Source organism: Heterodontus francisci, chromosome 2 (genome assembly GCF_036365525.1).
Source record: "Heterodontus francisci isolate sHetFra1 chromosome 2, sHetFra1.hap1, whole genome shotgun sequence".
NCBI classification, from domain to species: domain Eukaryota; kingdom Metazoa; phylum Chordata; class Chondrichthyes; order Heterodontiformes; family Heterodontidae; genus Heterodontus; species Heterodontus francisci.
In genome coordinates, this window is record NC_090372.1 from 194,582,165 (window position 1) to 194,609,203 (window position 27,039).

Genomic DNA, 27,039 nt, shown 5'->3' on the forward strand with positions numbered 1-27,039 from the left:
AGGCTTTGATAAGATCAGGAGCTAAGTGGCCCTGGCAGAACCCAAACTGAGCGTCACTGAGCAAGTTATTGCTAAACAAGTGCCTGCCGCTTGATGGCACTGTTGATGACACCTTCCATCACTTTACTGATGATTGACAGTAGATTGATGGGGTAGTAATTGGCTGGGTTGGACTTGTCCTGCTCTTAGTGTACACGACATACCTGGGAAATTTTCCGCATTGCCGCTGTTGTAGCTGTACTGGAACAGCTTGGCTAGGGGCGCAGCAAGTTCTGGAGCACAGGTCTTCGGTACTATTGTCGGAATATTGTCAGGGCCCATTGCCTTTGCAGTATCCAGTGCCTTCAGTCGTTTCTTGATATCATGCGGAGTGAATTGAATTGGCTGAGTCTGGCATCTGTGATGCTGGGGACTTCAGGAGGAGGTCGAGATGCATCATCCACTCGACACCTCTGGCTGAGAGAAGCCGAGTTAACTTTCAGGTCTGTGAACTTGCTAACAGACCTGAAAGTTAACTCTGCTTCTCTCTCCACAGATGCTGCCTGACCTGCTGAGTTTCTCTAGCACTTTCTGCCAGATTGACAGCAGCCCCACTTTTCAACAGTGAATTACGTATTTCTTTGACAGCTGTCAGGAAGCAGGTGCTGGTGTGCTTAAAATAGGGCCCCAGCACCTGCTGCACAGCTGTCAAAAGGTTCCTCACTGTGCCGGATGTCCCGCCTCTCCCCACATAATATGGGGGGGGCGGGGCGGCGCATTGCAGTGATGCAAATGAGCCCCAGAGTGTAATATCACAGGGGCTCGGTGGTGGCCACTGAATGTGGGCACGCTGCTGAGTTCAAAGGGCACCTCTGCAGACCGTGGCACCCAAATAAAATTCAGGCCATTGTTTGGCAGTAATTCAGACTTAGCACACCATTTACAATCCACTTACACTTAAATGGACAATTCCCAAGTTTTATTTGGTTTGTTTTTTCGGTAGCCAGTGGATAAGTGCAGCAACTTCACACTCTGCACACCCTTGGGGAGTCTAGAACCAGGGAGGACAATTTCGAAGTAAGGCAGAACTCCCTTCGGACCAAGAGGAGGAGAAACTTGTTTATTCAGAGGGTTGTGAATCTTTGGAAATCTCTACTCCAGAGGGCTATGGAAGCTCAGTCATTGAGTATTTTTAAAGTAGAGATTGACAGATTTCTAAATACCAATGACATAAGGGGATATGAGGATAGGCATTGAAGTGGATGATCAGCCATGATCGTATTAAAAACAAGAAATGCTGGAACCACTCAGCAGGTCTGGCAGCATCTGTGGAAAGAAAAGCAGAGTTAAGGTTTCGGGTCAGTGACCCTTCTTCGGAACTTCTTCGAAAATGATCATATTGATTGGTGGAGCAGGCTCGACGGGCAGAAACGCCTCCGCCTGCTCCTATGTTCCTCTGTTCTTTCATGTATGTTAATGCCAAATCTCTTGCCAAGATACTGTTAGAGTGCAAATTCTGGTGGAGCAAGGCATTTCCTTGATTGGCTTGTTTAACTGTGCATATGTGGGCACCGGAAGGTGCTGTGCAGTTTACTCTTCAATAATAATGAGTTATGATAGCCTTACTGCTATTTTTAGCACAGGATCCGGGCCATTATCTTCTGTCATGCTTTTATATCAGCACCTAACATTGATAATATTTATGTTGTTACAACTGAGGTAGGAGGCGTGCACTGTCTTTTCCACTTCCACTTCTTCACAGGTCACAACATATATTTTAATATTTACCCAGTCACCAATATGGTCAATCATATACTTTACTCTTTATCCCAGAATAAAATACACAGGGGCTTTGACACAAATTTTCAAATCCTCTCTGGCCACAGGGGAGGTACCAGAGGACTGGAGGACAGCGAATGTGGTACCATTATTCAAGAAGAGTAGTCGGGATAAACCAGGTAATTACAGGCCAGTGAGTCTAACATCAGTGGTTGGGCAAATATTGGAAAAAATTCTGAGGGACAGGATTAATCTCCACTTGGAGAGGCAGGGATTAATCAGGGATAGTCAGCATGGCTTTGTCAGGGGGAGAGCGTGTCTAACTAACTTGATTGAATTTTTCGATGAAGTGACTAGATGTGTAGATGAGGGTAAAGCAGTTGATGTAGTCTACTTGGATTTCAGTAAGGCTTTTGATAAGGTCCCGCATGGGAGATTGGTTAAGAAGGTAAGAACCCATGGGATCCAAGGCAATTTGGCAAATTGAATCCAAAATGGGCTTAGTGGCAGGAGGCAGAGGGTAATGATCAGGGGCTGTTTTTGCGATTGGAAGCCTGTGACCAGTGGCGTACCACAGGGATCGGTGCTGGGACCCTTGCTGTTTGTAGTGTACATTAATGATTTAGACTTGAATATAGGAGGTATGATCAGTAAGTTTGCAGATGACACGGAAATTGGTGGTGTTGTAAATAGTGAGGAAGAATCCTTAGATTACAGGGAGATATTGATGGGCTGGTAAGATGGGTGGAGCAGTGGCAAATGGAATTTAATCCTGAATAGTGTGAGGTGATGCATTTTGGGAGGACTAACAAGGCAAGGGAATGTACAATGGATGGTAGGACCCTCGGAAGTACAGAAAGTCGGAAGGACCTTGGTGTACTTGTCCATAGGTCACTGAAGGCAGCAGCACAGTTAGATAAGGTGGTTAGGAAGGCATATGGAATACTTGCCTTTATTAGCCGAGGCATAGAAGATAAGAGCAGGGAGGTTATGATGGAGCTAGATAAACCATTATTTAGGCCACAGCTGGAGTACTGTGTACAGTTCTGGTCACCACACTATAGGAAGGATGTGATTGCACTGGAGAGAGTGCAGAGGAGATTCACCAGGATGTTGCCTGGGCTGGAGCATTTCAGCTATGAAGACAGACTGAAAAGGCTAGGGTTGTTTTCCTTGGAGCAGAGAAGGCTGAGGGGAGACATGATAGAGGAAACAAACGAACTTATTCGCGAGAGACAGCATGATTTTGTGAAGGAGAGGTCGTGTCTTACTAATTTGATTGAGTTTTTTGAGGAGGTGACGAAGATGATTGATGAGGGAAGGGCGGTGGATGTTGTCTATATGGACTTCAGTAAAGCCTTTGACAAGGTCCCGCATGGCAGACTGGTGCAAAAGGTGAAGTCACACGGGATCAGAGGTGAGCTGGCAAGATGGATACAGAACTGGCTCAGTCACAGAAGACAGAGGATTACAGTGGATGGGTGTTTTTCTGAATGGGAGGATGTGACTAGTGGTGTTCCGCAGGGATCAGTGCTGGGACCTTTGATGTTTGTAGTATATATAAATGATTTGGAGGAAAATGTAGCTGGTCTGATTAGTAAGTTTGCGGACGACACAAAGGTTGGTGGAGTTGCAGATAATGATGAGGATTGTCAGAGGATACAGCAGGATATAAATCGGTTGGAGACTTGGGCGGAGAAATGGCAGATGGAGTTTAATCCGGACAAATGTGAGGTAATGCATTTTGGAAGGTCTAATGCAGGTGGGAGGTATACAGTAAATGGCAGAACCCTTAGGAGTATTGACAGGCAGAGAGATCTGGGCGTACAGGTCCACAGGTCACTGAAAGTGGCAACGCAGGTGGATAAGGTAGTCAAGAAGGCATACGGCATGCTTGCCTTCATCGGTCGGGGCATAGAGTATAAAAATTGGCAAGTCATGTTGCAGCTGTACAGAACCTTAGTTAGGCCACACTTAGAATATTGCGTGCAATTCTGGTCGCCACACTACCAGAAGGACGTGGAGGCTTTGGAGAGGGTACAGAGGAGGTTTACCAGGATGTTGCCTGGTCTGGAGGGCATTAGCTATGAGGAGAGGTTGGAAAAACTCGGATTGTTTTCACTGGAACGACGGAGGTGGAGGGGTGACATGATAGAGGTTTTCAAAGTTATGAGCGGCATGGACAGAGTGGATAGTCAGAAGCTTTTTCCCAGGGTGGAAGAGTCAGTTACTAGGGGACATTGGTTTAAGGTGCGAGGGGCAAAGTTTAGAGGGGATGTGCGAGGCAAGATTTTTACACAGAGGGTGGTGAGTGCCTGGAACTTGCTGCCAGGGGAGGTGGTGGAAGCAGATATGATAGCGACGTTTAAGAGACATCTTGACAAATATATGAATAGGAAGGGAATAGAGGGATACGGTCCACGGAGGTGCAGAAGGTTTTAGTTTTGGCAGGCATCAAGATCGGTGCAGGCTTGGAGGGCCGAATGGCCTGTTCCTGTGCTGTACTGTTCTTTGTTCTTTGTGTACAAGGTTATGAGGGGCATTGATAGGTTATATAGGAGGAAACTTTTTCTCTTAGCGGAGGGGACAAGAACTAGGGGGCATAGATTTAGGGTAAGGGCCAGGAGGTTTAGGGGAGACTTGAGGAAACATTTTTTCACCCAGAGGGTGGTTGGTATCTGAAGAGGTGGTGGAGGCAGGAACCCTCACAAAATTTAAGAAGTATTTAGATGAGCACTTGAAATGCCATAGCATACAAGGCTACGGGCCAAGTGCAGGAATATGGGATTAGAATAGTTGGGTGCTGTATGGCTGGCACAGACACGATGGGCTGAAGGGCCTGTTTCTGTGCTGTATAACTCTATCAGTCTATGAATAACCAGGTTTCTTTAAACAACACAATTATCAGTTTATTATAAAACAAGACTTATCCAGTAAAGAAGCAAAGCATTAACACACAGATTTAAATATGCAAGTTCTCTCTTTAAACACACACTGGTTAAACAAAAATAAAGAAATTTTCTCTGCAAATCTCTTTTACAAAAAAAAAGACAAAAAAAGGAATACCTTGGCCAAATATTTGCTAATTCTTGAAAAAAAAGAAGATAAGGAAGTATGTCATTGTCCCTTTTGGTTTGGCGTCCAGGTATACGGAGATGGGTCACTGGGATCTTTTCTGGAGCAGTTTGTTCTAGAGATGTCAAGAGTAGTCTGGTAGGCTTTCCAGGAGAAATGTAGCATCAGGGGTTTCAGTTATACCACTCCAGTGGCCACTTAAGGGTCTTGATTGGCCTTGGGCGGCGGGCAGCTTCTCACCCCCCGCCCACCTGCCGGAACTCCGTAAACTTGGTCAGAGGCGGAATCGGGGCGGCTAGGCCTCCCGGAGCCTGTCACTCAATTTTACGCTGCCCCCACGCCACCATCCGACCCGCTGGGGTGGCGTAAAATTCCGGCCACTGGATTTCTCTGCGTCTCTCTAGAGGTGCAGGAAAGATGAGCTGGGTGTTTCTCCCTTGGCAAGTTGATCTCCAACTGCTTTTCAACACAGTCCACACCCGAACTAGAAAGTCAAAATAATATCTCAGGAGCGAAACCAATTCCTCCCTCATAAACCTTGACCTGTCACTTCTCTGTAGACATCTCCCCCAAGGCACCAGATTTTCTGTTTATTGAGCTTAAGGCATGTGACAGCCAGTAAAGGTTTGTTTTCAACAAGACCCCTTAGTGACCCTTGTAAAAAAACACATCCATGGAGTCTTCTCAGTTTTCCCAAATAAACCAATGTCCATGATTCTAAAATATGAATTGTCAAAAAATATTAAAAAATAGAAGCACCTTCATAACAATGTATACATTTACAGTTGAAATCGTATGCAAACTGTTGCTTTAATGCTTTGTTCTAGACTTTATCTCCCATTTCTATCACCATATTTTTATTTCTGCAGGTAAGCTTTCCTTTTCATTTTCTCTCATTCAGTTTATTTTTTAACAGTTGTTTATTTTCATTTATTCTTTCAACTTTGTGTGACTTTCCCTTTGCTGTTCCCCTTTGTGCTGGGATTGGGATGGGGGAAGGAGAGAGAGAGATGCAGACAGAAGTCGGAATAAAGAATGACAAAGAAAAGAGAGAGAGGGTAATGCTGGAGCACGGGAAGATGATGTAGATAGACCAAGGGACAGAGGAGATTAGGACGGAAAGAGACAGAGATTGAGCACAAGAAAAGGGAAATGAGGGGAACAGTACAAGAGAGAGAGAGGAAACAAAACATGATCAGAGAGATAGAAATATCCGGGGTGTGCCTCAGAAGAGTCTGTATGAGCAATGTCACAGGAAACCTACTAAATATATATAAAAATAAATTGATTATATATTTATTCCATTCATCAGTGTCTTTTGTTCTACAGGAAACCTACATTCTTGGTTTCTCACTTTGCACAACCAACGATTTCCTCAAATACTCACTTTCTCATTCCTTTCAACTAGTCGTTTAGTAGTACAGAATTTGAATATTGCTGAAAATAGAGACATGTTGTCAAAGCATTTTGTCTTGCATTCATCAGGACAATCTGCAAGAATAACCAATGTAAGGGAAAACAACAAATTATACTGCATGAGAAGAGAGTGCAGATTGGTTGGCAAGTGAACTCTGATTGGTAAAGGCATTACCATGGAGAATGCACCATTTTATGGTGACTGACAGTTAACTGCCAAGATTTGTTAGAAATTTAAACTGGGCAGCTTGACTCTGATTGGTCAAGACATTGCCCTGAGGAATGAGCTGTCACTTATTTTGTTCAGCTGAAACAGGCGCAGTGTTTGTACATATTCTTTCAGCAGTACTTTCAACTACTCAGTTTCTCTCTCTCCTGCTTTATGATTGTGCTCCATGTACCAAGTAATGTTTTGTTAAATTGATTTGTGATAGTCAATAGTATGCTCTCAGTCCTAACAATATATAGTATTGATCACTTAGAAATGTTTTATTGAATTGATTTGTGGCAGACTTCAGTAAGTAAAACCAAACATTGGGTGGGAGAAATTTGTTCACATAACGCTGCTTTAAGCGATGCTACGCAGACTTATGTTGATTCGCGGCAGCAGCTAATGCCACGGGCCAGTACCTGCATGGCCCACACAGCTTTCCTCATTGATATATTTGAAGAAAGCTGCACAGGTAGCGTCCCGCAGCGCTGTCTTCCCCCAGGAAATCAACATAGTCTGCGTAGCACAGCGAATAAATTATTCCCCCGAGACTTTTTTTTTTAAGAAGCTTGATTTAAAAAAAAAATAGAAACTAAAAAAAATGCCTTTAATCTGGTCAAAGTCAGCGACTAAGACAGCGTGATGTTGAATTGCTGTATTCCACTAGGGGGTATAATTACACTGAAAACGTGGTGAAGCTCCAGTGCACTGATGCTGCAGAGTCTGTGCAGAGATGTGGATAATGCTTTCCAGTCTACTACACTTTCTACCGTTATCATGAGAATTCCGTTCAAATGTAATAGTCAACTGGATTCTACTACTCAAACAGAAATTTAAATTTATTTATAAAAAATAAAGTTTCAGATACAACGTTTTAAAAAAATTTATTTAAAATAAATTGCTGAATGATGCATTTCTAAATTTTTGCTGTTCTATCAAAAGACTTGCATTTATATAACACCTTCAGAATGTCCCAAAGCACTTTATAACCAATGGCGTACTTTTTGAAGTACTATCACTATTGCAGTGTAAGAAATATATAGGATATGCACAATACCCACATCCAGTAGCCTACAGAAAGATATACTACATTGCCAGACAGGCCTACTTAGCTCAGAAGCCTGTGTTGGTAATTTATCTTTCCATAATGCTGAGTCCTAATGTATGTCTTCCTTATACAATTTGAGGATTGATTTGTGATTTTTAAATTTAAGTTCATTTTTAAAGACATTGAAACATCAGAATTGCTTACGGGGACTTACTAGCAAGGCAGACCACGGCATAATCCCAGGTTGTTATACTGCGATGTTGTCATGAGTTAGTCAGTAAGTTCAGTATGGAAATGAACTAGGCTAGTGTACACTTCACAAGAGTTTGAATATTGTAATTATTTTAACAGTGATCCTCAAGAAGTCCAGGCTTTATGTGACAAAGATGAAATAATTATAACTGGTAGAGAGCTGTAGTGAAAGGGATACAGTTTAAAAGGCTCCCACCACTGGGCTTTTGTGCTCATGTTTCAAGGGATGAATTGCAAGATATTTGGAGTTCAACAATTGACGGTTTCCGAAATAGATCCTCAATATTCACTGGAGCCCTGCTCGCTATGTGTAGCAAGATGGTGAATACATTCATGAAGATATATTGAGCACTTTTAGAAGTTTTGATGTGTTAACGGTGTGGTACAAATGTAAGTTCTTGTTGTAGATCCCAAACCCTTAATTCTGGTAAATGGAGATAACAGATATTTTAATGAGTAGTTTCTATAGTGGTGAATCCCATTGTCTAAGAGCAGCTATATAGGGAATGGTTTTACAGGAAATCGTCATTCCACTCAACCTCAGAACCTGCTTGGGAAATCGTGTTTTGAGAGATATTAAGACACTTGTTGCCTGAAAAATGGTATTGTGCTATTTCAGGACAAAACTCCTTCAATAATTGTTGCTTGAATTTTCTTTGTCCCTGTGGTATTAGAAACCTCTTCGCGCTGTCTGCACATAAGAGCATTATTCACACAAAGGTGACCAGCAGTGTAGGCATTTAAACATTGTTCAGAAAGCACAGGAAGATCATCAGTTTCTGAGGAGAGGAAAGACATTTTTTTCAGATTGAGACCCTGTCGTTAGACAGCCTGCTATGCATTCCTGGTATCTTTTGTTTTTATTTTAGCTTTTCAGCCTATCTGTGTTTTTGCTTAAATGTCGTTCGGTTGAGGCTGTGTTAGTCCCTACACTGCGAAATCGTCCAGCCGATCCAAGTGACAGACTCATTTTTTCACATCATCTCACACGAAGCAAGGATTGTTCTCCTTAGAACAATGAAGGTTAAGGAGATAGTTACTTGAGGTGTTCAAAATTGTGAGTTTTGCCACAGGAGATATGGAGAAACTGTTTTCACTGGCAGTAGGGTCATTAACTAGAAGACACAGATTTAAGATAATTCAAAAAAAGCTGGGGGGGAGTAGGTGGGGGAGATGAGGAGAACTCATTTTTACTCAGTGAGTTGTTATGATTTAAAATACATGCCTGAAAGGGCAGTGGAAGCAGATTCAGTAGTAACTTTCAAAAAGGAATTAAATATATACCTAAAAAGGAAACATTCGCAGGGCTATGGGGAAAAAGCAGGGGAGTGGGACTAATTGGTAGTTCTTTAAGTGAGCTGACATAAGGACAGTGAGCACCTCCTCCTGTGATGCATGATTTGATTATTATATTAGAGACTGAGGCTTTGCAATACATTTGCTACGTCCTTCAAAGTAATTTATTGAGGGGAATTTTATGCTGTCCCCCGCATCTGGTTTGGAAGCGGGGGGACCCCGCCAACTTCCCACCTCTACCCAAATTAAGTCCAGGGCGGGAAGGCCTGAGAACGGCCTTTCCGCCCAGCTGCCAATTGAGGCCCTTAAGTGGGCAATTAGTGCCCAATTAAACGCCTCGTCCAACTGCCTGTTGCCATACGGGGAGAACATCAAGTAAACCCGTGCGGGTTGCTTGCCAGCTCCGGGAGTGGGCTCTCTTATTAAAAGACACTTAGTGCCTGAACAAGGGACTCGAAATCGGGAAGGGGGGGGACCCACTGAGAGACACCCCCCTGCTCTTGCTGTCAACTCCACTACACCCGTCTCCCCCACGACCCCCACCCCATGAAACCCACCCTGCTGTAACATACTGGTTCCAGGGCCTTGGGTGAGTCCAGTACCAGCGGCAGCCTCCATTACCAGGGTCCTTGAACCTGGGGAAGGCCCACTGCTGTCCACTTAAGTGCCTAATTGGCACTTGATTTGGCAGGCCTTCCCCAGAGCAAGCGACACGGGGCTCTCATCGGCACTTTTGCTGGTGGTCGAGACCTTCGTCACCAAGATAAAATCCCGGCCATTCTGTGTGAAGCACTTTGGGGAGTTTGTGAGAGACATATGAGATGAAAGTCTTTCCACATGCAGTTTGGGTAAGTACCACACTTGCATCAGGATCCACGTTGACCCCAAGTTAACTCAGTCTGGGTGCTGGCCAGAAATCTGGAGCAATGATGCAGCTGTAGACTTCAGTCTGTTAATATACAATGGGGTGGATACACAGGGTGGATTCCAACTGTGAGTCTAATGGCTTCAAGTCATACAACTGACATATACAATCAGAAAACAAAAACAAAACAGAGGTTTCCTTTGGAGTCACATGAGGCCTGTGTCAATACTATGGTGATGCTGCTGTTCAATAACAGACCCAAGACTGTCGTTAGCAGTTCGAGAGAAGGATTTTATACTGCTGACCACATTCTAAAGTATTGTATCATTACTAACAGATTCTGAGTGATACAGACTGCACTATTAATTGCTTGAGAATTGATATTACTTGTTACACTCCATGTTCTTCACAGCTCTCACAATCAGGGCCGAGGTTGGATTTGTAACTTTTTCTCGAGATGAACTTTGATATGTTGAATCATTGTTTTCTTTGTTTCTGATCAGTTGGTGAAGGCCGCAGGACCAGGGAAGTCCGCGCTGAGTATGCAGGGGGGCGGCGAGAGTCACCTGGGCTGGGGAGGGTGGGGGTGGAGGGGATCGATCAGGATTGCGGGGGGGAGAGAAGTGTCAATCAGGGAGGGAAGCCATCGATCCCTGGGAGGGAGGAGGAAGGGGGTCCATCGTGTAGGTGGGGGCGAGGGGTTAATCCCAGGGCGGGGGAAGGGTGGGTTTGATCAGGTGGGCTGCCGATACCTGGGGCTGGGATTGGTAGCTTGGTGATGGGGGAATCGGAGGTCTGTTGAGGGACGGGAGGCCTAAGTGAGGATCGGATGCCTGGAGAGGTAGGGGACATCAGAGCCGTCATGGTGGGGAGAGGGTCGGAGGCCTGAGTCGGGGATTGGAGACCTCGTGGTGGGAATGGAAGCCTTGGGGGAAAATGGCAGTGGGGGGCTGCTCAGGCAATCACCTGGATTCAGGAGGTAGGTGTAAAGGCACTTAGCTCCTGAGTCCACCAAGTCCTCACCTTGATGAAACTGTTGGGTTTCCCAATGCTCAGGAAACCCAGATAACCAGAGTTAAATTTGCAAACTGAACACAGTGAAGCTTGCAGTCTCATTAGTAGATTTGAAGTTCCAACCCACCTCCTTGAATTGGTTTGTTTGCCTGCCCACCCTCCGGATTCAGTTGAAGCTGGAAGTATGCAGGTTGGAGGCGGGTTTAGGTTGGGAAACAGATTCTGCAGACTCCCCCCCAATCCAAACCCGCCTCTTTTTTAGGTTAAAATTAATGCCTTACTGTCCACAAACCTTACTTCCTCTTGTAAGGATTTTCCGATCATGCTTTATTATCATTTTCAATTGGCATCAGCATTTCCCATTCAATTTTGCTAAGCCAACTGCAGTTGCTGGCTCTGTCACTCTGTGGATTGAGTGTTTGAGGTGTCTCTCCCAATTCTGTTGCCAGTTTATGTATAAAACAATTATATTCATCAACTGACCTTGAGCATCACCTTGAACAAATTACTCGTGTTTTAAATATATTCATTTATGGCTTTTTGGATTAAGGTTTTATTTATATAAAAACGAACATTCCCATTGTTGGCAATAAAAATATTTCAGGTATACGAGTCACCTTTTGACTTCAACATGTACCAGAACGTATTCTTAATGATGTGTTAAAGGGCCTTGGTGCTCTGGGCTAGGAATAGATGCAATCGGCTATGATTCCTACTCGTTATTGCTATCCAGTGACTTCTGCTGGGAAGAACATGTAGCTAGGGGCCCCAATGAGGATAGAACCAGGCTTGATCACAACCCTTCCTTCACGGATTAAGTAGTAAAACTGTTGCGTGTCAGGATTATCCCTGCCACAGACAAGAGGAAAATACCTTGATTGTTTCTAAGCATGGTTTATATCCCTTCTTAAAGATGGTTACAATTGTCGCATTCCTGAAGTCGGGGGGAGTTCTTTTGCAAAAGCCCACCAACTTGGAAGATCTCGTTCGAATACCATTGGGGCCGGAAGCTTTGTTGTTTTTCATCTGTTTGATTGCTTGTTGCAGCTCTCCCATTGATAGTGGTTCACCCATGGATTCTTTTTTTTTTATTCATTCACGGGATGTGGGCGTCGCTGGCCAGGCCAGCATGTATTGCCCATCCCTAATTGCCCTTGAGAAGGTGGTGGTGAGCTGCCTTCTTGAACCGCTGCAGTCCATTTGGGGTAGGTATACCCACAGTGCTGTTAGGAAGGGAGTTCCAGGATTTTGACCCAGTGACAGTGAAGGAACGGCGATATAGTTCCAGGTCAGGATGGTGTGTGACTTGGAGGGGAACTTGCAGGTGGTGGTGTTCCCATGTATTTGCTGCCCTTGTCCTTCCAGTTGGTAGCAGTCGCGGGTTTGGAAGGTGCTGTTTAAGGAGCCTTGGTGCATTGCTGCAGTGCATCTTGTAGATGGTACACACTGCTGCCAATGTGCGTCGGTGGTGGAGGGAGAGAATGTTTGTAGATGGGGTGCCAATCCAGCGGGCTGCTTTGTCCCGGTGTCAAGCTTTTTGAGTGTTGTTGGAGCTGCACCCATCCAGGCAAGTGGAGAGTATTCCATCACACTCCTGACCTGTGCCTTGTAGATGGTGGACAGGCTTTGGGGAGTCAGGAGTTGAGTTACTCGCCTCAAGATTCCTAGCCTCTGACCTGCTCTTTAGTTTAGTTTAGTTTAGTTTAGAGATACAGCACTGAAACAGGCCCTTCGGCCCACCGAGTCTGTGCCGACTATCAACCACCCATTTATACTAATCCTACACTAATCCCATATTCCTACCACATCCCCACCTGTCCCTATATTTCCCTACCACCTACCTATACTAGGGGCAATTTATAATGGCCAATTTACCTCCCAACCTGCAAGTCTTTTGGCTTGTGGGAGGAAACCGGAGCACCCGGAGAAAACCCACGCAGACACAGGGAGAACTTGCAAACTCCACACAGGCAGTACCCAGAATTGAACCCAGGTCGCTGGAGCTGTGAGGCTGCGGTGCTAACCACTGCGCCCTGTGCTCTTGTAGCCACGGTATTTATATGGCTACTCCAGTTCAGTTTCTGGTCAATGGTAGCCCCTAGGATGTTGATAGTGGGGGATTCAGCGATGGTAATGCTGTTGAATGTCAAGGGGAGATCGTTAGATTCTCTCTTGTTGGAGATGGTCATTGCCTGGCACTTGTGTGGCGCGAATGTTACTTGCCACTTATCAGCCCAAGCCTGGATATTGTCCAGATTTTGCTGCATTTCTACATGGGTTGCTTCAGTATCTGAGGAGTCACGAATGGTGCTGAACATTGTGCAATCATCAGCGACCATCCCCACTTCTGACCTTATGATTGAAGGAAGGTCATTGATGAAGCAGCTGAAGATGGTTGGGTCCAGGACACTACCCTGAGGAACTCCTGCAGTGGAGGAGGCCGAGATGGATCATCAACTCAGCACTTCTGGCTGAAGATTGTTGCAAATGCTTCAGCCTTATCTTTCGCACTGATGTGCTGGGCTCTCCCATCATTGAGGATGGAGATATTTGTGGAGCCACCTCCTCCAGTTAGTTGTTTAATTGTCCACCACCATTCACGGTTGGATGTGGCAGGACTGCAGAGCTTAGATCTGATCCGTTGGTTATGGGATTGCTTAGCTCTGTCTATCGCATGCTGCTTACGCAGTTTGGCACGCAGATAGTTCTGTGTTGTAGCTTCACCAGGTTGACACCTTATTTTGTATGCCTGGTGCTGCTCCTGGTATGCCCTCCTGCACTCTTCATTGACCCAGGGTTGGTCTCCTGGCTTGATGGTAATGGTAGAGTGGGGGATATGCCAGGCCATGAGGTTACAGATTGCGGTTGAGTACAATTCTGCTGCTGCTGATGGCCCACAGCGCCTCATGGATGCCCAGTTTTGAGTTGCTAGATCTGTTTGAAATCTATCCCATTTAGCACGGTGATAGTGCCACAGTATCCTCAATATGAAGGCGGGACTCCGTCTCCAAAAGGACTGTGCGGTAGTCACTCCTACCAATACAGTCATGGACCGAAGTATCTGCAGCAGGCAGATTGGTGAGGATGAGGTCAAGTATGTTTTTCCCTCGTGTTGGTTCCCCCACCACTTGCCACAGACCCAGTCTAACAGATATGTCCTTTAGGACTCGGCCAGCTTGGTCAGTAGTGGTGCTACCGAGCCACTCTTGGTGATGGACATTGAAGTCCCCCACCCAGAGTACATTTTGTGCCCTTGCCACCCTCAGTGCTTCCTCCAAGTGGTGTTCAACATGGTGGAGTACTGAGTCATCAGCTGAGGGAGGGCGGTAGGTGGTAATCAGTAGGAGGTTACCTTGCCCATGTTTGACCTGATGCCATGAGATTTCATGGGGTCCGGAGTCAATGTTGAGGACTCCCAGGGCAACTCCCTCCCTACTGTATACCACTGTGCCTCCACCTCTGGCGGGTCTGTCCTGCCGGTGGGACAGGACATACCTGGGGATGGTGATGGCAGTGTCTGGGACATTGTCTGTAAGGTATGATTCCGTGAGTATGACTATGTCAGGCTGTTGCTTGACTAGTATGTGGGACAGCTCTCCCAACTTTGGCATAAGCCCCCAGATGTTAGTAAGGAGGTCTTTGCAGGCTACAGAGGATAGCCTGGACAGTATCACCTGCCACTTTGGATTCACGGTTGAGGAGTTGTTGAAAATGTTCTTTCCAGTGTTGACGGATGGCATTGGTGTTGGTTCCCCCACCACGTGCTTGATTGAGAGTAGGCTGATGAGGCGGCAATTGGCCGGGTTGGCCAATTATCCTTAAGAAGAGAGACACCACCCTGTGAGCGAAGGGGATTTTGTCCATTTGACCTTGGTCTAACGATGTCCCTGGTGGCTTCAAAAAAGCTGACATGTCATGATTTATTTATTTGGAGATACAGCACTGAAACAGGCCCTTCAGCCCACTGAGACTGTGCCGACCAACAACCACACATTTATATTAATCCTACATTAATCCCATATTCCCTACCACATCCCCACCATTCTCCTACCACCTACCTACGCTCGGGGCAATTTACAATGGCCAATTTACCTATCATCCGCAAGTCTTTGGCTGTGGGAGGAAACCGGAACACCCAGCAGAAACCCACGCGGTCACGGGGAGAACTTACATACCCCGCACAGGCAGCACCCAGAACTAAACCCGGGTCGCTGGAGCTGTGAGGCTGCGGTGCTAACCACTGCGCCACTGTGCCGCCCAGTCAGCATATTGTTGTATCTCGGGTGCTCTCTTCCCACCACTTGTCCTTTATCTTCTGGATTTGTCTTTGGGTGCCAGCCTTGAGCTGTTGGAATGCTGTCTTCATGACTTGCAACCTTGGGCTGTTCTGCCAGGCAATGAAGGCTACTCATTTTTGTTTCAGGAGGTCACATATTTCAGCATTGTTTTCGATGAACCAGTCCTGGTGACGACGATGCACGAAACCAGTGGTCTGGACACAGGAGTCTAATACAGCTGTCTTTTTATTCCCACTGTTCTGAAATTGAGTTGGATGTGTGAAGATTTTTCAGATTGGCTGAGAGCTACACTTGGAATTTCTCTCTTCGGTTGGGCTGCTTTAAGGCTGAGACATTGATCTTCTTCCTCTTGGACTTTTGGGTCTGACGATGTCTTGGTGCCAGGTGGATGTTCATCACCGATCGAACAAGTTGATGATCTGTCCAGCAGGCATCAGCCCCCGCGTGGATCAAATGATTTAGACATCACTTAGATCTTTGACTCGAACAATGACATAATCCTGGAGATGCCAGTGCTTTGATCTAGGAAGCATCCATGTGGTTTTGTATTGTCCTTCTTGCGGAAGAGGGTGTTTGTTATAATGAGGCCATACTGAGTACACTTTGTCAGCAGGAAGATACCATTTGCATTGGTTTTTGCTACCCTATTTTTCTCAATGGTTCCTCTCCAGACATCAGAGTCATGGCCAACACTGCATTAAAGTCCCTCAGAAGATGGCCTTTTCTTTTGGGCTCGCAGTGAGGACTTCATCAAGGTCAGAAAAGAACTTACACTTGTGTCCTTCTTGAAGACAACTCCACAAGCATTCAGGCAAAACTCCTGCAAAATCAACTTCAATGGACTGGATACTGTGTCCAAATGGCCGAAAACTGTCTCCATCACCAGGTCCTGTTTTATCAACTCTCAAATGGCCAGCTGGAAACACTTCAAAGACACTTTGAAGCACGGCAGCATTGACATTGATTACTGGGAGGAGCTCGCTACCAGTCATTCAAAATGTTCAACTTGTCCATCAAGCTGCATCGTGCTTTGAGTCCAAAACACTTTAATAATAAGGCAGAGAAGGAAAGAAAAGGAAGCAAGTCCAGCACTCCGGATCCCACTACCTCGTGGGACATCCTGCCCCATGTGCCCAAAGGTTTGCAGGTCGAGAATCGGCCTGTTCAGTCACATGAAGACCCATGGCAAATACCAGTGACTTTCAGTAGATGTCATCCTCGAGTCGAGGGACAGCCAATGACGATGAGTAAAATTCTTGCCACTGCGTCACAAAATTGTGGGTTCAAGTCTCACTCCAGTGACTTTAGTACAAAACCTAGGCTTACACTCCACTGCAGCACTAAGGGAGTTCTGCACTGTCTTTTGGTTAAACTGAAGTCACTTCTGCCCTCTCAGTTGGACGTGAAAGATCTGATGGCATTATCGAGGAGTTCTCCCCTGTGTCCTAGCCAATATTTATCCATTAACCAACACCGAAAAACAGATATCTGATCATTATCCCTTTGGTGTTTGTGGGAGATGGCCGTGTGCAAATTGGCTGCTGTATTTTCTTCATTACAACTGTGACTACGACTCAAATACTTCATTGGCTGTAAAGCACTTTGAGACATCATGAGGTCATGAGAGGCACCATATAAATACAAGTCTTACTCTTTATGTCTGGGTGCCCAGCGAGGATAGGAGCAGGTTTGACCATGAACCCTTCTTCCGGAAGAATAGCCTTTGAGCATGGTGCCAGACTGTCTGGAACTGTGTCCCAGCTTGAGATAGCGCCTTCAGGAGAGAGCAGAGGAAACGCTGAGCAAAATGAAGTGGAGGGGAGCGGGGTGGGTAGGGAAATGTTTCGCAGAATAATATATTAAAGCTGACTGAAATACTTTTATGTGACTCTACTTGCACCTAATGAAATCAGAGCAGTTTTGGATTAAAAATGATAATCATTGTAAAAGTGTTCGTTGAGTTATTTAGAATATTTAAACATTGGAAAGACTAAAGTCATTGACTTCAGTCCCCATCATAAACTCCTTTCCAGACCTCTCCCTGGCAACTGTCTGAGACTGAAACAGATTGTTCACAACCTGGAGTCATATTAGACTCTGAGATGAACCTCCGACTACATTTCCATACCATCACTAAGACTGCCTATTTCCACGTCTGACTGCACCCCTGCCTTAGCTCATCTGCTCCTGAAACCCTCATCCATGCCTTTGTTAATTCTCGACTTGACTATTCCAGTGCACTCCTTGCCAGCCTCCCACACTCTAACCTCTGTAAACCTGAGCTCATCCAAAGCTCTGGTGCCTGTGGCTTAGATCGCACCAAGTCCCTTTCACCTATCACCTGTGTGCTCGCTGACCAACATTTGCTCCCAGTTAAGCAATGCTTCAGTTTAAAAGTTCTCATTTTTGTTTTGAAATCCCTCTGTGGCTTTGCTCCTCCCTATCTCTGTAATCTCCTCCAGCGCTACAACCCTCCGAGAAACCTACTATCCCTTATGTGGCTCGTTGTCAAGTTTGTTTTGATAACGTGCCTGTGAAGTGCCTTGGGACATTTTACTGCATTAAAGGTGCTGTATAAATACAAGATATTGTTGTTGTTTTGCTGCCTCCAATTAATTTCCATAGAAAAACGAATCTGCCCATTGCATAAGTGTAAAATCCACTCTAAAGCCTATCTTCAATTTTAATTATCTTCCAGAATGGTGGGACCAGCTGTGACCTTCCAAATTGGTGTCAATGGTCAAAACATATCGACAGCTGACGTGGTGAATGTAACAGGTAGGAATATTGCTTTTACTTCGTATCGAAAAATTACAAGAAGATTTCTACCCCCCCCCCCCCCAACATACACAAGGAAATTGACATTTAATAAAAGAGACAGTTGAGAGGATAGTGGCACAGATGGGAAATTGAAGTGTAACATAGCAGAGTCAATTAAGACGATAAGCGACTTCATTGTTTGCAGAGGAGATGGATTTAAATTAAGAGATGTGGGCATAGTGTGGAATAGTGAAAGAGACTGTCTCCATGCATCACACCTAAAGAAAAATAAAAAGGACGTGAAGATGTATCGGCAGAAAGTAAGTTCACTAAGAGAGTTGGAATTTAACTCACTGGTAAATACTGACAGGGCTGTCTGAATGAGCAGAGCTATCTGAAGCTAAAATCTAGTGGTCGGGGCACTAAATGATTTGCTAGAAAATGTCCATTCAAGTGGTCTGGGGATGGGCTGCATAGAACATGATAATAATGAGTAATGGACTTCCCATGATATTATCAGCAAATGCTGCACCACTAACAGCATGTTTTTGAAATCCAAGTTACAAATGGATATTTTAAAAGACTAAAGATTTTTTCCTGAGTAGTTTCAAATAGAAGCACTGAACAGCTTTATAAGGAAGTCAGGGCAGTCTAATGGTATAAAAGTTCTAAGAATGGAAAAAGAGACAACAGCAACATCAAATATGCAGCTGAACCAATTCTGGCTAGAGACAAGATGACCACAATGATATTGTTTGAATCACTGTACAGCCAACACTGTGTCATCTGCTTCACTTTGCCTTTTCTCATAAAGTCGTAAAAGTTTTTGTATAAAGGATGTCTGTGCATATTCCTGTTCTAGTACTAGCTCCTTCACTAGAGCAAATCTAATTTCCTTGTTCTTTTCCTGTATAATGACTTTAATCTCAGCTCTATTTTCTCCTGCACACAGCTGTAGACCTTGATCACCTTGAAAGGTGGCAGTAATGAGTTAGACCTCATGGTGATTGCTATGGTTTATGATTGGAACTGTGTGCAATCAGAATGTGCAATCCAGGAAAAGGCGAGCATTATTCGCAGTAAGCTAAATACCATAGAAGGGGTCTACCTGGTCATAAGCCCCGATGTGATGTGTTGACGTTGATATTATAGGGTGGATATTCAACTTAACTGCCCGTTTTAGAAACTGCCCTATTCACGTTTCCTGAGATTGCCTTGAAAATGGAAGCCAGGCAGTTTCAACAGCAGACGGGTGATCCACAGCGCCAGTTTCATCCCCAGGCAGTAAATGGAAAATCTGTCTATTGATTGAATGATATAAGATCCTGGAAGGGATGTTTCCTCTTGTGAGAGAATCTAGAACCAGGGATCATTGTTTAAAAATAAGGGACAGAGATGAGGAGAAATTTTTTCTCTCAGAGGGCCGTGAGTCCTTGGAACTCTCTTCCTCAAAAGGCAGTGGAAGCAGAGTCTTTGAATATTTCTAAGGCAGAGGTAGATAGATTCTTGATAAGTAAGGGGGTGAAAGGTTATCGGGGTTAGACGGGAATGTGGAGTTGAGGTTACAATCAGATCAACCATGGATGGTCTTGTTGGGTGGGGGAACAGTGGGACTGAGTGGCCTACTCCTGCTCCTAATTCGTATGTTCATATCCAGTTGCATTATTGTATGGGTTGAAACTTTATGGGCTTTGTGTAAAGTGCTCTTGTGTGTTCCATTAATAATTTTAGCCTTGTGTCTGAAAAAGGTTTTTGTTGGAATTTATCAGAATTTACTCGATGACAATCTTAATATGTGAAATTGGAGGATCTTACTATTTGGGCCATTAGCGATAGTGTGTCTACATGCAGTAGATATTTGAGACAATCTGATCAGTTGGTGCTGTCAGCAAACTGTTTTAGCCTTTTTAAGTTTAGAAATGATATAGTATGTCCCTGTGTACTGCCTTCCGGGTAGTATTCTATACTTGGCTTTCTGATGATAATATTCTGTCCTTATGTACTGGCTTTGTGATGCCACTCTCACCTGTATGAAGCAACATTCTCTGTGAAATTCCATCCAGAAGTGGAGCCATTGAATCCACTGGCAATTCACAGCACTCAAGAACAAGTGAGTCTCCACAGCCTCTGGAACAAGGTAAGTCGGTTGTTCACATTTCCAAATGTATCTGATTGCATTTTTATCACAGGCTGCAATCTAGTTAAATAAAAGTGCCATATAACTTAGATAATTACACATATATACAAAGATGCTATCTCTTAATGTCTTGGCACTAGGATAGTGGTATCTACTGATAAATTTATGGCAGCAGGTTGGTAGGCTCTGCCTGCCCCAAATGAGTATCATTTGTCTCCAATGCACATGATTCTAAAAATGTCCATGTTTGTTTCATGTATTCAGTTCAAGTCTTTAATATCCAATGGAAAGATGTCTTTAGCTCTATTTTGGTTTGCACTTAGAAATCAAGTCAATATTTGCTAAATGATGTCCGATAATCATTGGTTTCACTCATAGCACTCCAAAGTCCTTGGTTCCATAACCAGCTTGAGGCTCACTTTGACTTAAGCAGCAAGTGAACCACCATGATATTATAAAGGAAACAAGCTGTGTTTCTTCTCAAATATTAAACTAATGCATTATATTCCAGGATTTGGTTGACTGGCAGTTTAACCACAATTCCCTCCGCTAGTTTCTAGTATAAAGAATTGTTAGTTTCTCTGGCTGGTAACGGCTTCATTCCATGAGGATCCTTGCTAGATAGGCATCTGCAGTCATTTTTTTTCTAAACTCTAATTCCTTAGACGTCCTTATCCTTTCTCTACCTGCTGCTTGGGTTTCTCTGAACTTCTGCTTAGAACAGTGTATTTACTCTACTACTGTATTTACAGCATTTACATCAAACTGGTCAGCCTACAATTCCCATCTATATGTAACTTGTCTGTTGAACATCTTTACAAGCTCATCTGAATCTGGCTGTGGCCTCACTTCTTGCTTATGCTGATACACCAAGGCAAAAGCACACCTTCAACTTATCACTTGCACTTCTTGTACATCAGCTTTGCCTCAGTGGTAACAGTGGTCACTATAATGATTTGAGCACATATTCTAGGTCAGACACTTCACTTCACTGGAAATACTGAACAGAGGAAATCTTCAGAGTATTCTGATGTTGCTGCAGGTAGTAACTAAAGGAATTCATGTCACTCTCATTTGGATACAATTCCTGAACTAATTATCTAGCAGAACAAAACCTACTTGTTTCCTACATATAAAGAACATAAATATCATTTGAAGGAATTTTAATTATCTTATATTTTCTTCTATAACACTAGAAATTATATCCCTATTTGGGATCTCAAGATAATTATGGATGAGGAAAGTCATGTGTCCCATCTAAATTGATCTACTCAGAAAGATCCCTAGGTTCCTGTCGCATTCAACTGTTGCATAAACAATTCCAGGCTTTTCACCTTCACTGCTTTATCTAACAGTCTATTCCACACATTGATCACTCTGAAGAATTTCCAGATATTAGTCCTAAAGTTCCTTTTATAGGTTTTAACCTGCGTCTTTTTTTGTTGAATTCCCACAGTCTAATTTCAAGTCATACTTGCAGTTTAATTTTTGTCAACAAACCTCTATAAGATGAACTCTCAGAATCTCCTTTCTCGTGTGAAAATAACAAATGTTTCCAGTTCTTCCCTCATAACTCAGACCCATGGCACCAGATTTCACCGCATGGCTCTTCTTGCGGTCCCTCCGTTGTTTCTGGATGTAGTGAGTAGGAACATTAAGAATATGTGTTTGTGCAAACTACAGCAGTGAGGATTTTGTTGGATAGAAGCTTTGTAATGTTGACCCCCGTCTTATGTGAGGTTCATGAAATCCGTTTGTTTGGGGTGGGCAGGGGATTGTATGAAATTTTGAGGAGTTGCTATCATATTTGGTTTGCCTTGTATGTGATTGATACAGTAATAAAATGAAATTCATGCTTGGAAAAGCATCAAGACATTTAAAAGACCTGGGAAATCTGAACTCTGTCGGATACTACAAGCTGGACCCTAGTGGATGCTGTGGAGTCTACATGGCTGGTGCAATTGTACAGTGAAATTCTAAACGTATGTCAGACTTAAGATGAAACTATGTGTTTATCGCGACAGCACTATGGGAGGTCCATCAGAACAAGAGCTGCATTTCAAGGAGAAGGCTCACAAACGCTTTCCCAGAACAACTGGGGATGGGCAATAAATGCAGCTTCACCAGCTTCACTCACATCCCATAAACAAATAATATTAATGAAAAGACATGTCCATCGTGGTATACGTTTGTGCATCTGATGCACCTGAAATCACTTGTTCCTTCTGATTCTGGAGCACAGAACATTCCACATACAATTCAGTCAGTTATATTTGGACAGGTTAGATTGAATTTGAAATTTAATGTTTGCCCTCGATAGCACCACGGATGTATTTTAATGTATCGAAGGATGATCCCAAGCTGTGGTTTCATTTTCTTCGGTGCTCGATAATTTTTCGCTTTCAGATTTTATTACCATCGGAGCAGTCCGGAAATCAAGGCAGTCACAATAGCGTTTGCACCCTAGCTTCTACCAAACCAGAACTGTCTTTCCTCTTCCATACCTTGGCTTTGAACAATGTTTAGCTTTTTTTTGCCACGGGGACCACGGTTACTGGAAGCAACAGGAAAGGAGACAGCTCCTGCATTTGTATTCCAAGGTGAATAATTCCTTTTCTAATACATCCCACTAAATATTAAATGCACAGAATCGTGAGCCTTCGGCTACTGCAGTACAGGAGGATTGTATGGTTTGGTAATGAGCTTTTACCACAGCACTCTGCAACCTGAGCAAAATCTAAATGGAGATGGTGGTGGGGGAAAAATTTGGTTTCTTGCTGTGGTTTATCTATTTCGAGTGCCTCGATAGAACATAATGCAATGCATACAGCACCGAGAGGAAGTAAAAATACAACCTTTGCACTGAGAGGAGTAGCTTTGAGTAAGAATGCATCATCAGACTAAGCATCTTTGCCGATAGGAAGGTGACGTCTGATCTGTGGATGTACCTGATTATTATCATCTTAACTTGTGCATTCAATTCACAACTTGCAAAGCAGATTAGAGTTCAGAGGAACAGGGAGCTGAAACGTCCCCGAGAAAAGAATTAATACATAAGTATTGACTGGAATCTGTAGTATTTTCTTCTGTGCATCAAAGAAAATCATTATGCTGCACACTTTGTAGTTGATGATTGTTGACATGTTTTCGATGGGTGGTTTTAGACAGTGGTGACTCACTCAGGCAGATGAAGAAGAAAAGTTGCTGGCCATTAAGGGGAGAACAGTTACGTGCTGGTCATGAGCTGTCAGGGGAATGCAGTGCTGGATGGAACCTGAGTCATAGATCAATAGAGATGAAGAGGTCTGGAGAATGAAACTGCTGTTTGGTCCCATTTTAATAAGCTGTTCTTTATTGGATTTGAGGGTAACAAAGCAACCAAATGGGTCTTTTAAAAACAATTTTTATATTGAAACATTTTGTCTCTCTTTTGCACTTTAATTAAATTCAAAAACTCAAATTGGGTTAAGATGGAAAAATGTTTCACTTTTAATTTGCCTGATGGCATAGTGCATTGATGTACAAATTCAGTGCCAGGACCAAATGTACACCTGATTCCCCACAATATCTGTTAAATTTAGATCAAGATATTTTGAACACTTGTTATTGTACATACATTTCATAGTTAGTTTTCACTATAGCTAAATTTGCAAAGTTTGTCAGTGAAGCTCTCTCATCACATCTATTCGCTGAATGATTGCATAAGCAAGATGTAGAATCACCTACAAATGATGTAAACATAGCAAAGATTAAATTGCAGTTCCGTCATAAGTTTAGAGTCATTTTTGGTCAATCATTACATGTATTTTCCTAATGTCCTGCCAAGTCATCAGGAACAGCGGTCAGGAACTTCTCCATGAATAGGAAGAGTAAGTGATGAGTGAAGGACCCCATGTTACTTTACATATCTCATAATGGCTGCATATACAGGGACCTGGGAGTAGGTGGCCTGGACTAGGAAGCAGTGCACAGAGTTGGAGCATTTAGGAGGGAAGCACAATTATAATTCAGGGTTTAGATCAATGCATTTTTCAATTTGAAGCAATTGAGATAAATGTACCTAGAGGTTTTACATTTACATTTCTGCTCGTGGACTAAAAACTGTTCCATTACTGTGACAACTAGTAGTGGATTCAGTGCTAAATGGATCCTCCTGAGGCCCCACCATTACGGATGCCGCTGTTAACCAATTCTATTAATTTCTAGACACAACAAAGACTACAAGTCCTGATAGCATGCCAGTTGTAGTGCAACAGAACTCGCAAACATATTCCAGTGCAGCTACAACACTGGCAATATACCCAACAATGGGGAAAATTGTCCAGGTATATGCAGTCCACAAAAAGCAGGAGCTGTAGTGTGTTGAGAATTGCAACCATAAGTACTTAAGGCTACCATATACACATATACCAGCAGAGGCTGTCAGTAAAAGAATAAAAGGAATCCATGTTTTAAAAGCACATGCAATTCTGATTATGAATGCTTCTTGTTGAACATTACTGTTTAGTCTCAAGAACATCACAAAACCCGAACCCAGCCAATAACTGCTCTGTCAGTCTACTCCCAATCATCAGTGATGTGATGGAAGGAGTGGTCAACAGTGCTCAACGATGCAAAGTTTGTGCTCTGCCAGGATCACTCACCTCGGATTTCATTGGAGACTTGGTTCAAACATGGGCTCAAACATGGGTAGGCGGTGGCATAGTGTCACTGGACTAGTAACCCAGAGACCCAGGTATTGCTCTGGGGACATGGGTTCGAATTCCACCACAGCAGAAGATGGAATTTGAATTCAATTAATAAATCTGGAATTAAAAGCTAGTCTAATGAAGGCCATGAAACCATTGTCGATTGTTGTAAAAACCCATCTGGTTCACTAATGTCCTTTAGGGAAGAAAATCTCCTGTCCTTACCTGGTCTGACCTACAGGTGACCCCAGATCCACAGCAATGTGGTTGACTCTTACATGCCCTAGAAATGGCCTGGCAAGCCACTCAGAGCAAGGGCAATTAGGGATGGGCAATAAATGCTGACCTGGCCTGCGATGCCCACATCCCATGAATGAATAAAAAGAAAAATCTGAATTCAAGAGGTGAGGTGAAAGTAATTGCTCTCGACATCAAGGCATTTAATGGAGTGTGGCCTCAGGGAGCCCTAGTAACATTGAATTCAATGGGGATCCAAAGAAAAGATCTCAAGTGTCTGGAGTCATACCTGGCCCAAAGGAAGTTGGTTCTGGTTATTGGAGGCCAATCATCTCAGTCCCAGGCCAAGCTGCAGTGTAACACCCGAGGCCCATCTAACATCAACTTCTTCATCAGAAACGGAGCTGTTTGCTGATGATTACACAGTGTTGAACACCATTTGTAAATCATCAGCTAGTGCAGCAGATTCATGCCCTCATCCACCAAGACCTGGAACATTCCGACTAGGCAAGTAACATTTGCAGTACATCAAATCAGGCCATGACCACCTTTGACAAAAGGGAGTCTAACCAATCCCCTTTGACATTCAGTGACATAACCATTGTTGAGCACTTTGCCATCAACATCCTTGAGGTCAGATCACCAAGCCTCCATTGGCTGTACCTCCCATGCCCAATACTCAGCCACCTGGAAGGACAAAGGCAGAGGTGCGAGGAAACATCATCACCTCCAAGTTCCCCTCCCTTTCATTGTCACTGGTTGAAAATCCAGCAAACCCAAGCCCGTCCCCCCAATCCCCCTGCAGCACATAACAATGTTGTGGGAGCGCCTTCACCACATGGACTGCAACCATTCAAGAAGAAGACTCAGCACTACTTTCTCATGGATGGGCAGTCAATGTCAGCCTTGCCAGCGTTGCCAACATCTCAAGAATGAGTAAAAAAAGATTGTCCTTGCATTTACTACCTGAAAATGAGTGCTAGTCCTGTACCCTAATTCTGTGCCTGACTGACATTGGCTACAACTTTCTCATATGGTTAAGGAACTGCAATCTAATAGATTACAGGAAAAGGTTCAAGGGGATGAATGACCTATTCTTCTTCCCAATGTTCCAGGAATCTCAAGAGGCATTAAACTTCAAAGTTTCACATCAAATTCTGACGTGCTCAAACTTAGTTGCTTGTGAGCCTTCCACAAATAATGGGCATAATTTTCCCAGCCTTGGGTTGGCGGGCTTGGAGTTGTGGGGGTGGGGTCAGGAAAATAGAGGGGTGTTGTGTTGTGACAGCTCCCTGATGCATTCCGGCCTGCATTCCAGAGGCAGGCCGGAATGTGGATCGGCTTCCCACTGAAGAGAATTTAAATCAGTAAGGGTCCAATTAGTGGCAATTTAGAGGGCCTGTCAGCAGTTTGCTGGCAGTGGAGCCGCCTCTGCCACATGGGAAATTCACCACCTCAATGGAGGCATCATCCCTGCAGCAGCTTGGCCTGCCTTTGGAGCCAGAGGCTGCATCCCCCAAAGAGGGGGCCACTGGCAGCAAAGGCTGCACTTGTAGCCCAAACACTGCCGCCAAAGGGGTTTCCCCCTCCACTCCAAGGAGCCTGCCTGCTAATTAAATTTCCATAAGGGCCCAATAATGATGAAGGCCCAAGGAAGGAGGAGTACAAAACAGGTGAGTTTCACCCAGGAAAATGCATCCTAGAGAGAAAAAGGGAGAGAAACCAAGTAGCAGGAATGCAGAGGAAGATTCATGATGATGGAGAAAGGACTGGGTATCAACTTGGAGGTGGGCTGGGGGGACTACTTTGAGGATGTGAAACCCAGAAGAACAGGTTTCCTGTAGGCCCTGCTAAATTTAATGACTGTATGCAGGGTAGGCATTTTTTCTTTATTCTTCCATGGGATGTGGGCATCGCTGTCAAGGCCAGCATTTGTTGCCCATCCCTAATTGTCCTTGGGCAGGTGGTGGTGAGCTGCCTTCTT

At 44.1% G+C, this 27,039-nt stretch overlaps 1 protein-coding gene across 3 annotated transcripts in view; it reads left to right on the forward strand.

The window, feature by feature from the left end:
* The window catches only part of ptprn2 (protein tyrosine phosphatase receptor type N2), a 1,372,445-nt gene that overhangs the window by 496,616 nt on the left and 848,790 nt on the right, over nt 1–27,039 (forward strand). For all 3 annotated transcript variants that reach the window (XR_010969405.1, XM_068015003.1, XM_068015004.1), the window contains one exon: nt 17,932–18,011. Coding sequence is in view for 2 of the 3 variants with exons in the window: in XM_068015003.1 (XP_067871104.1) it covers nt 17,932–18,011 (80 nt within the window). In the remaining variant the exon portion in view is untranslated. The remainder of the gene's footprint in view (nt 1–17,931; nt 18,012–27,039) is intronic.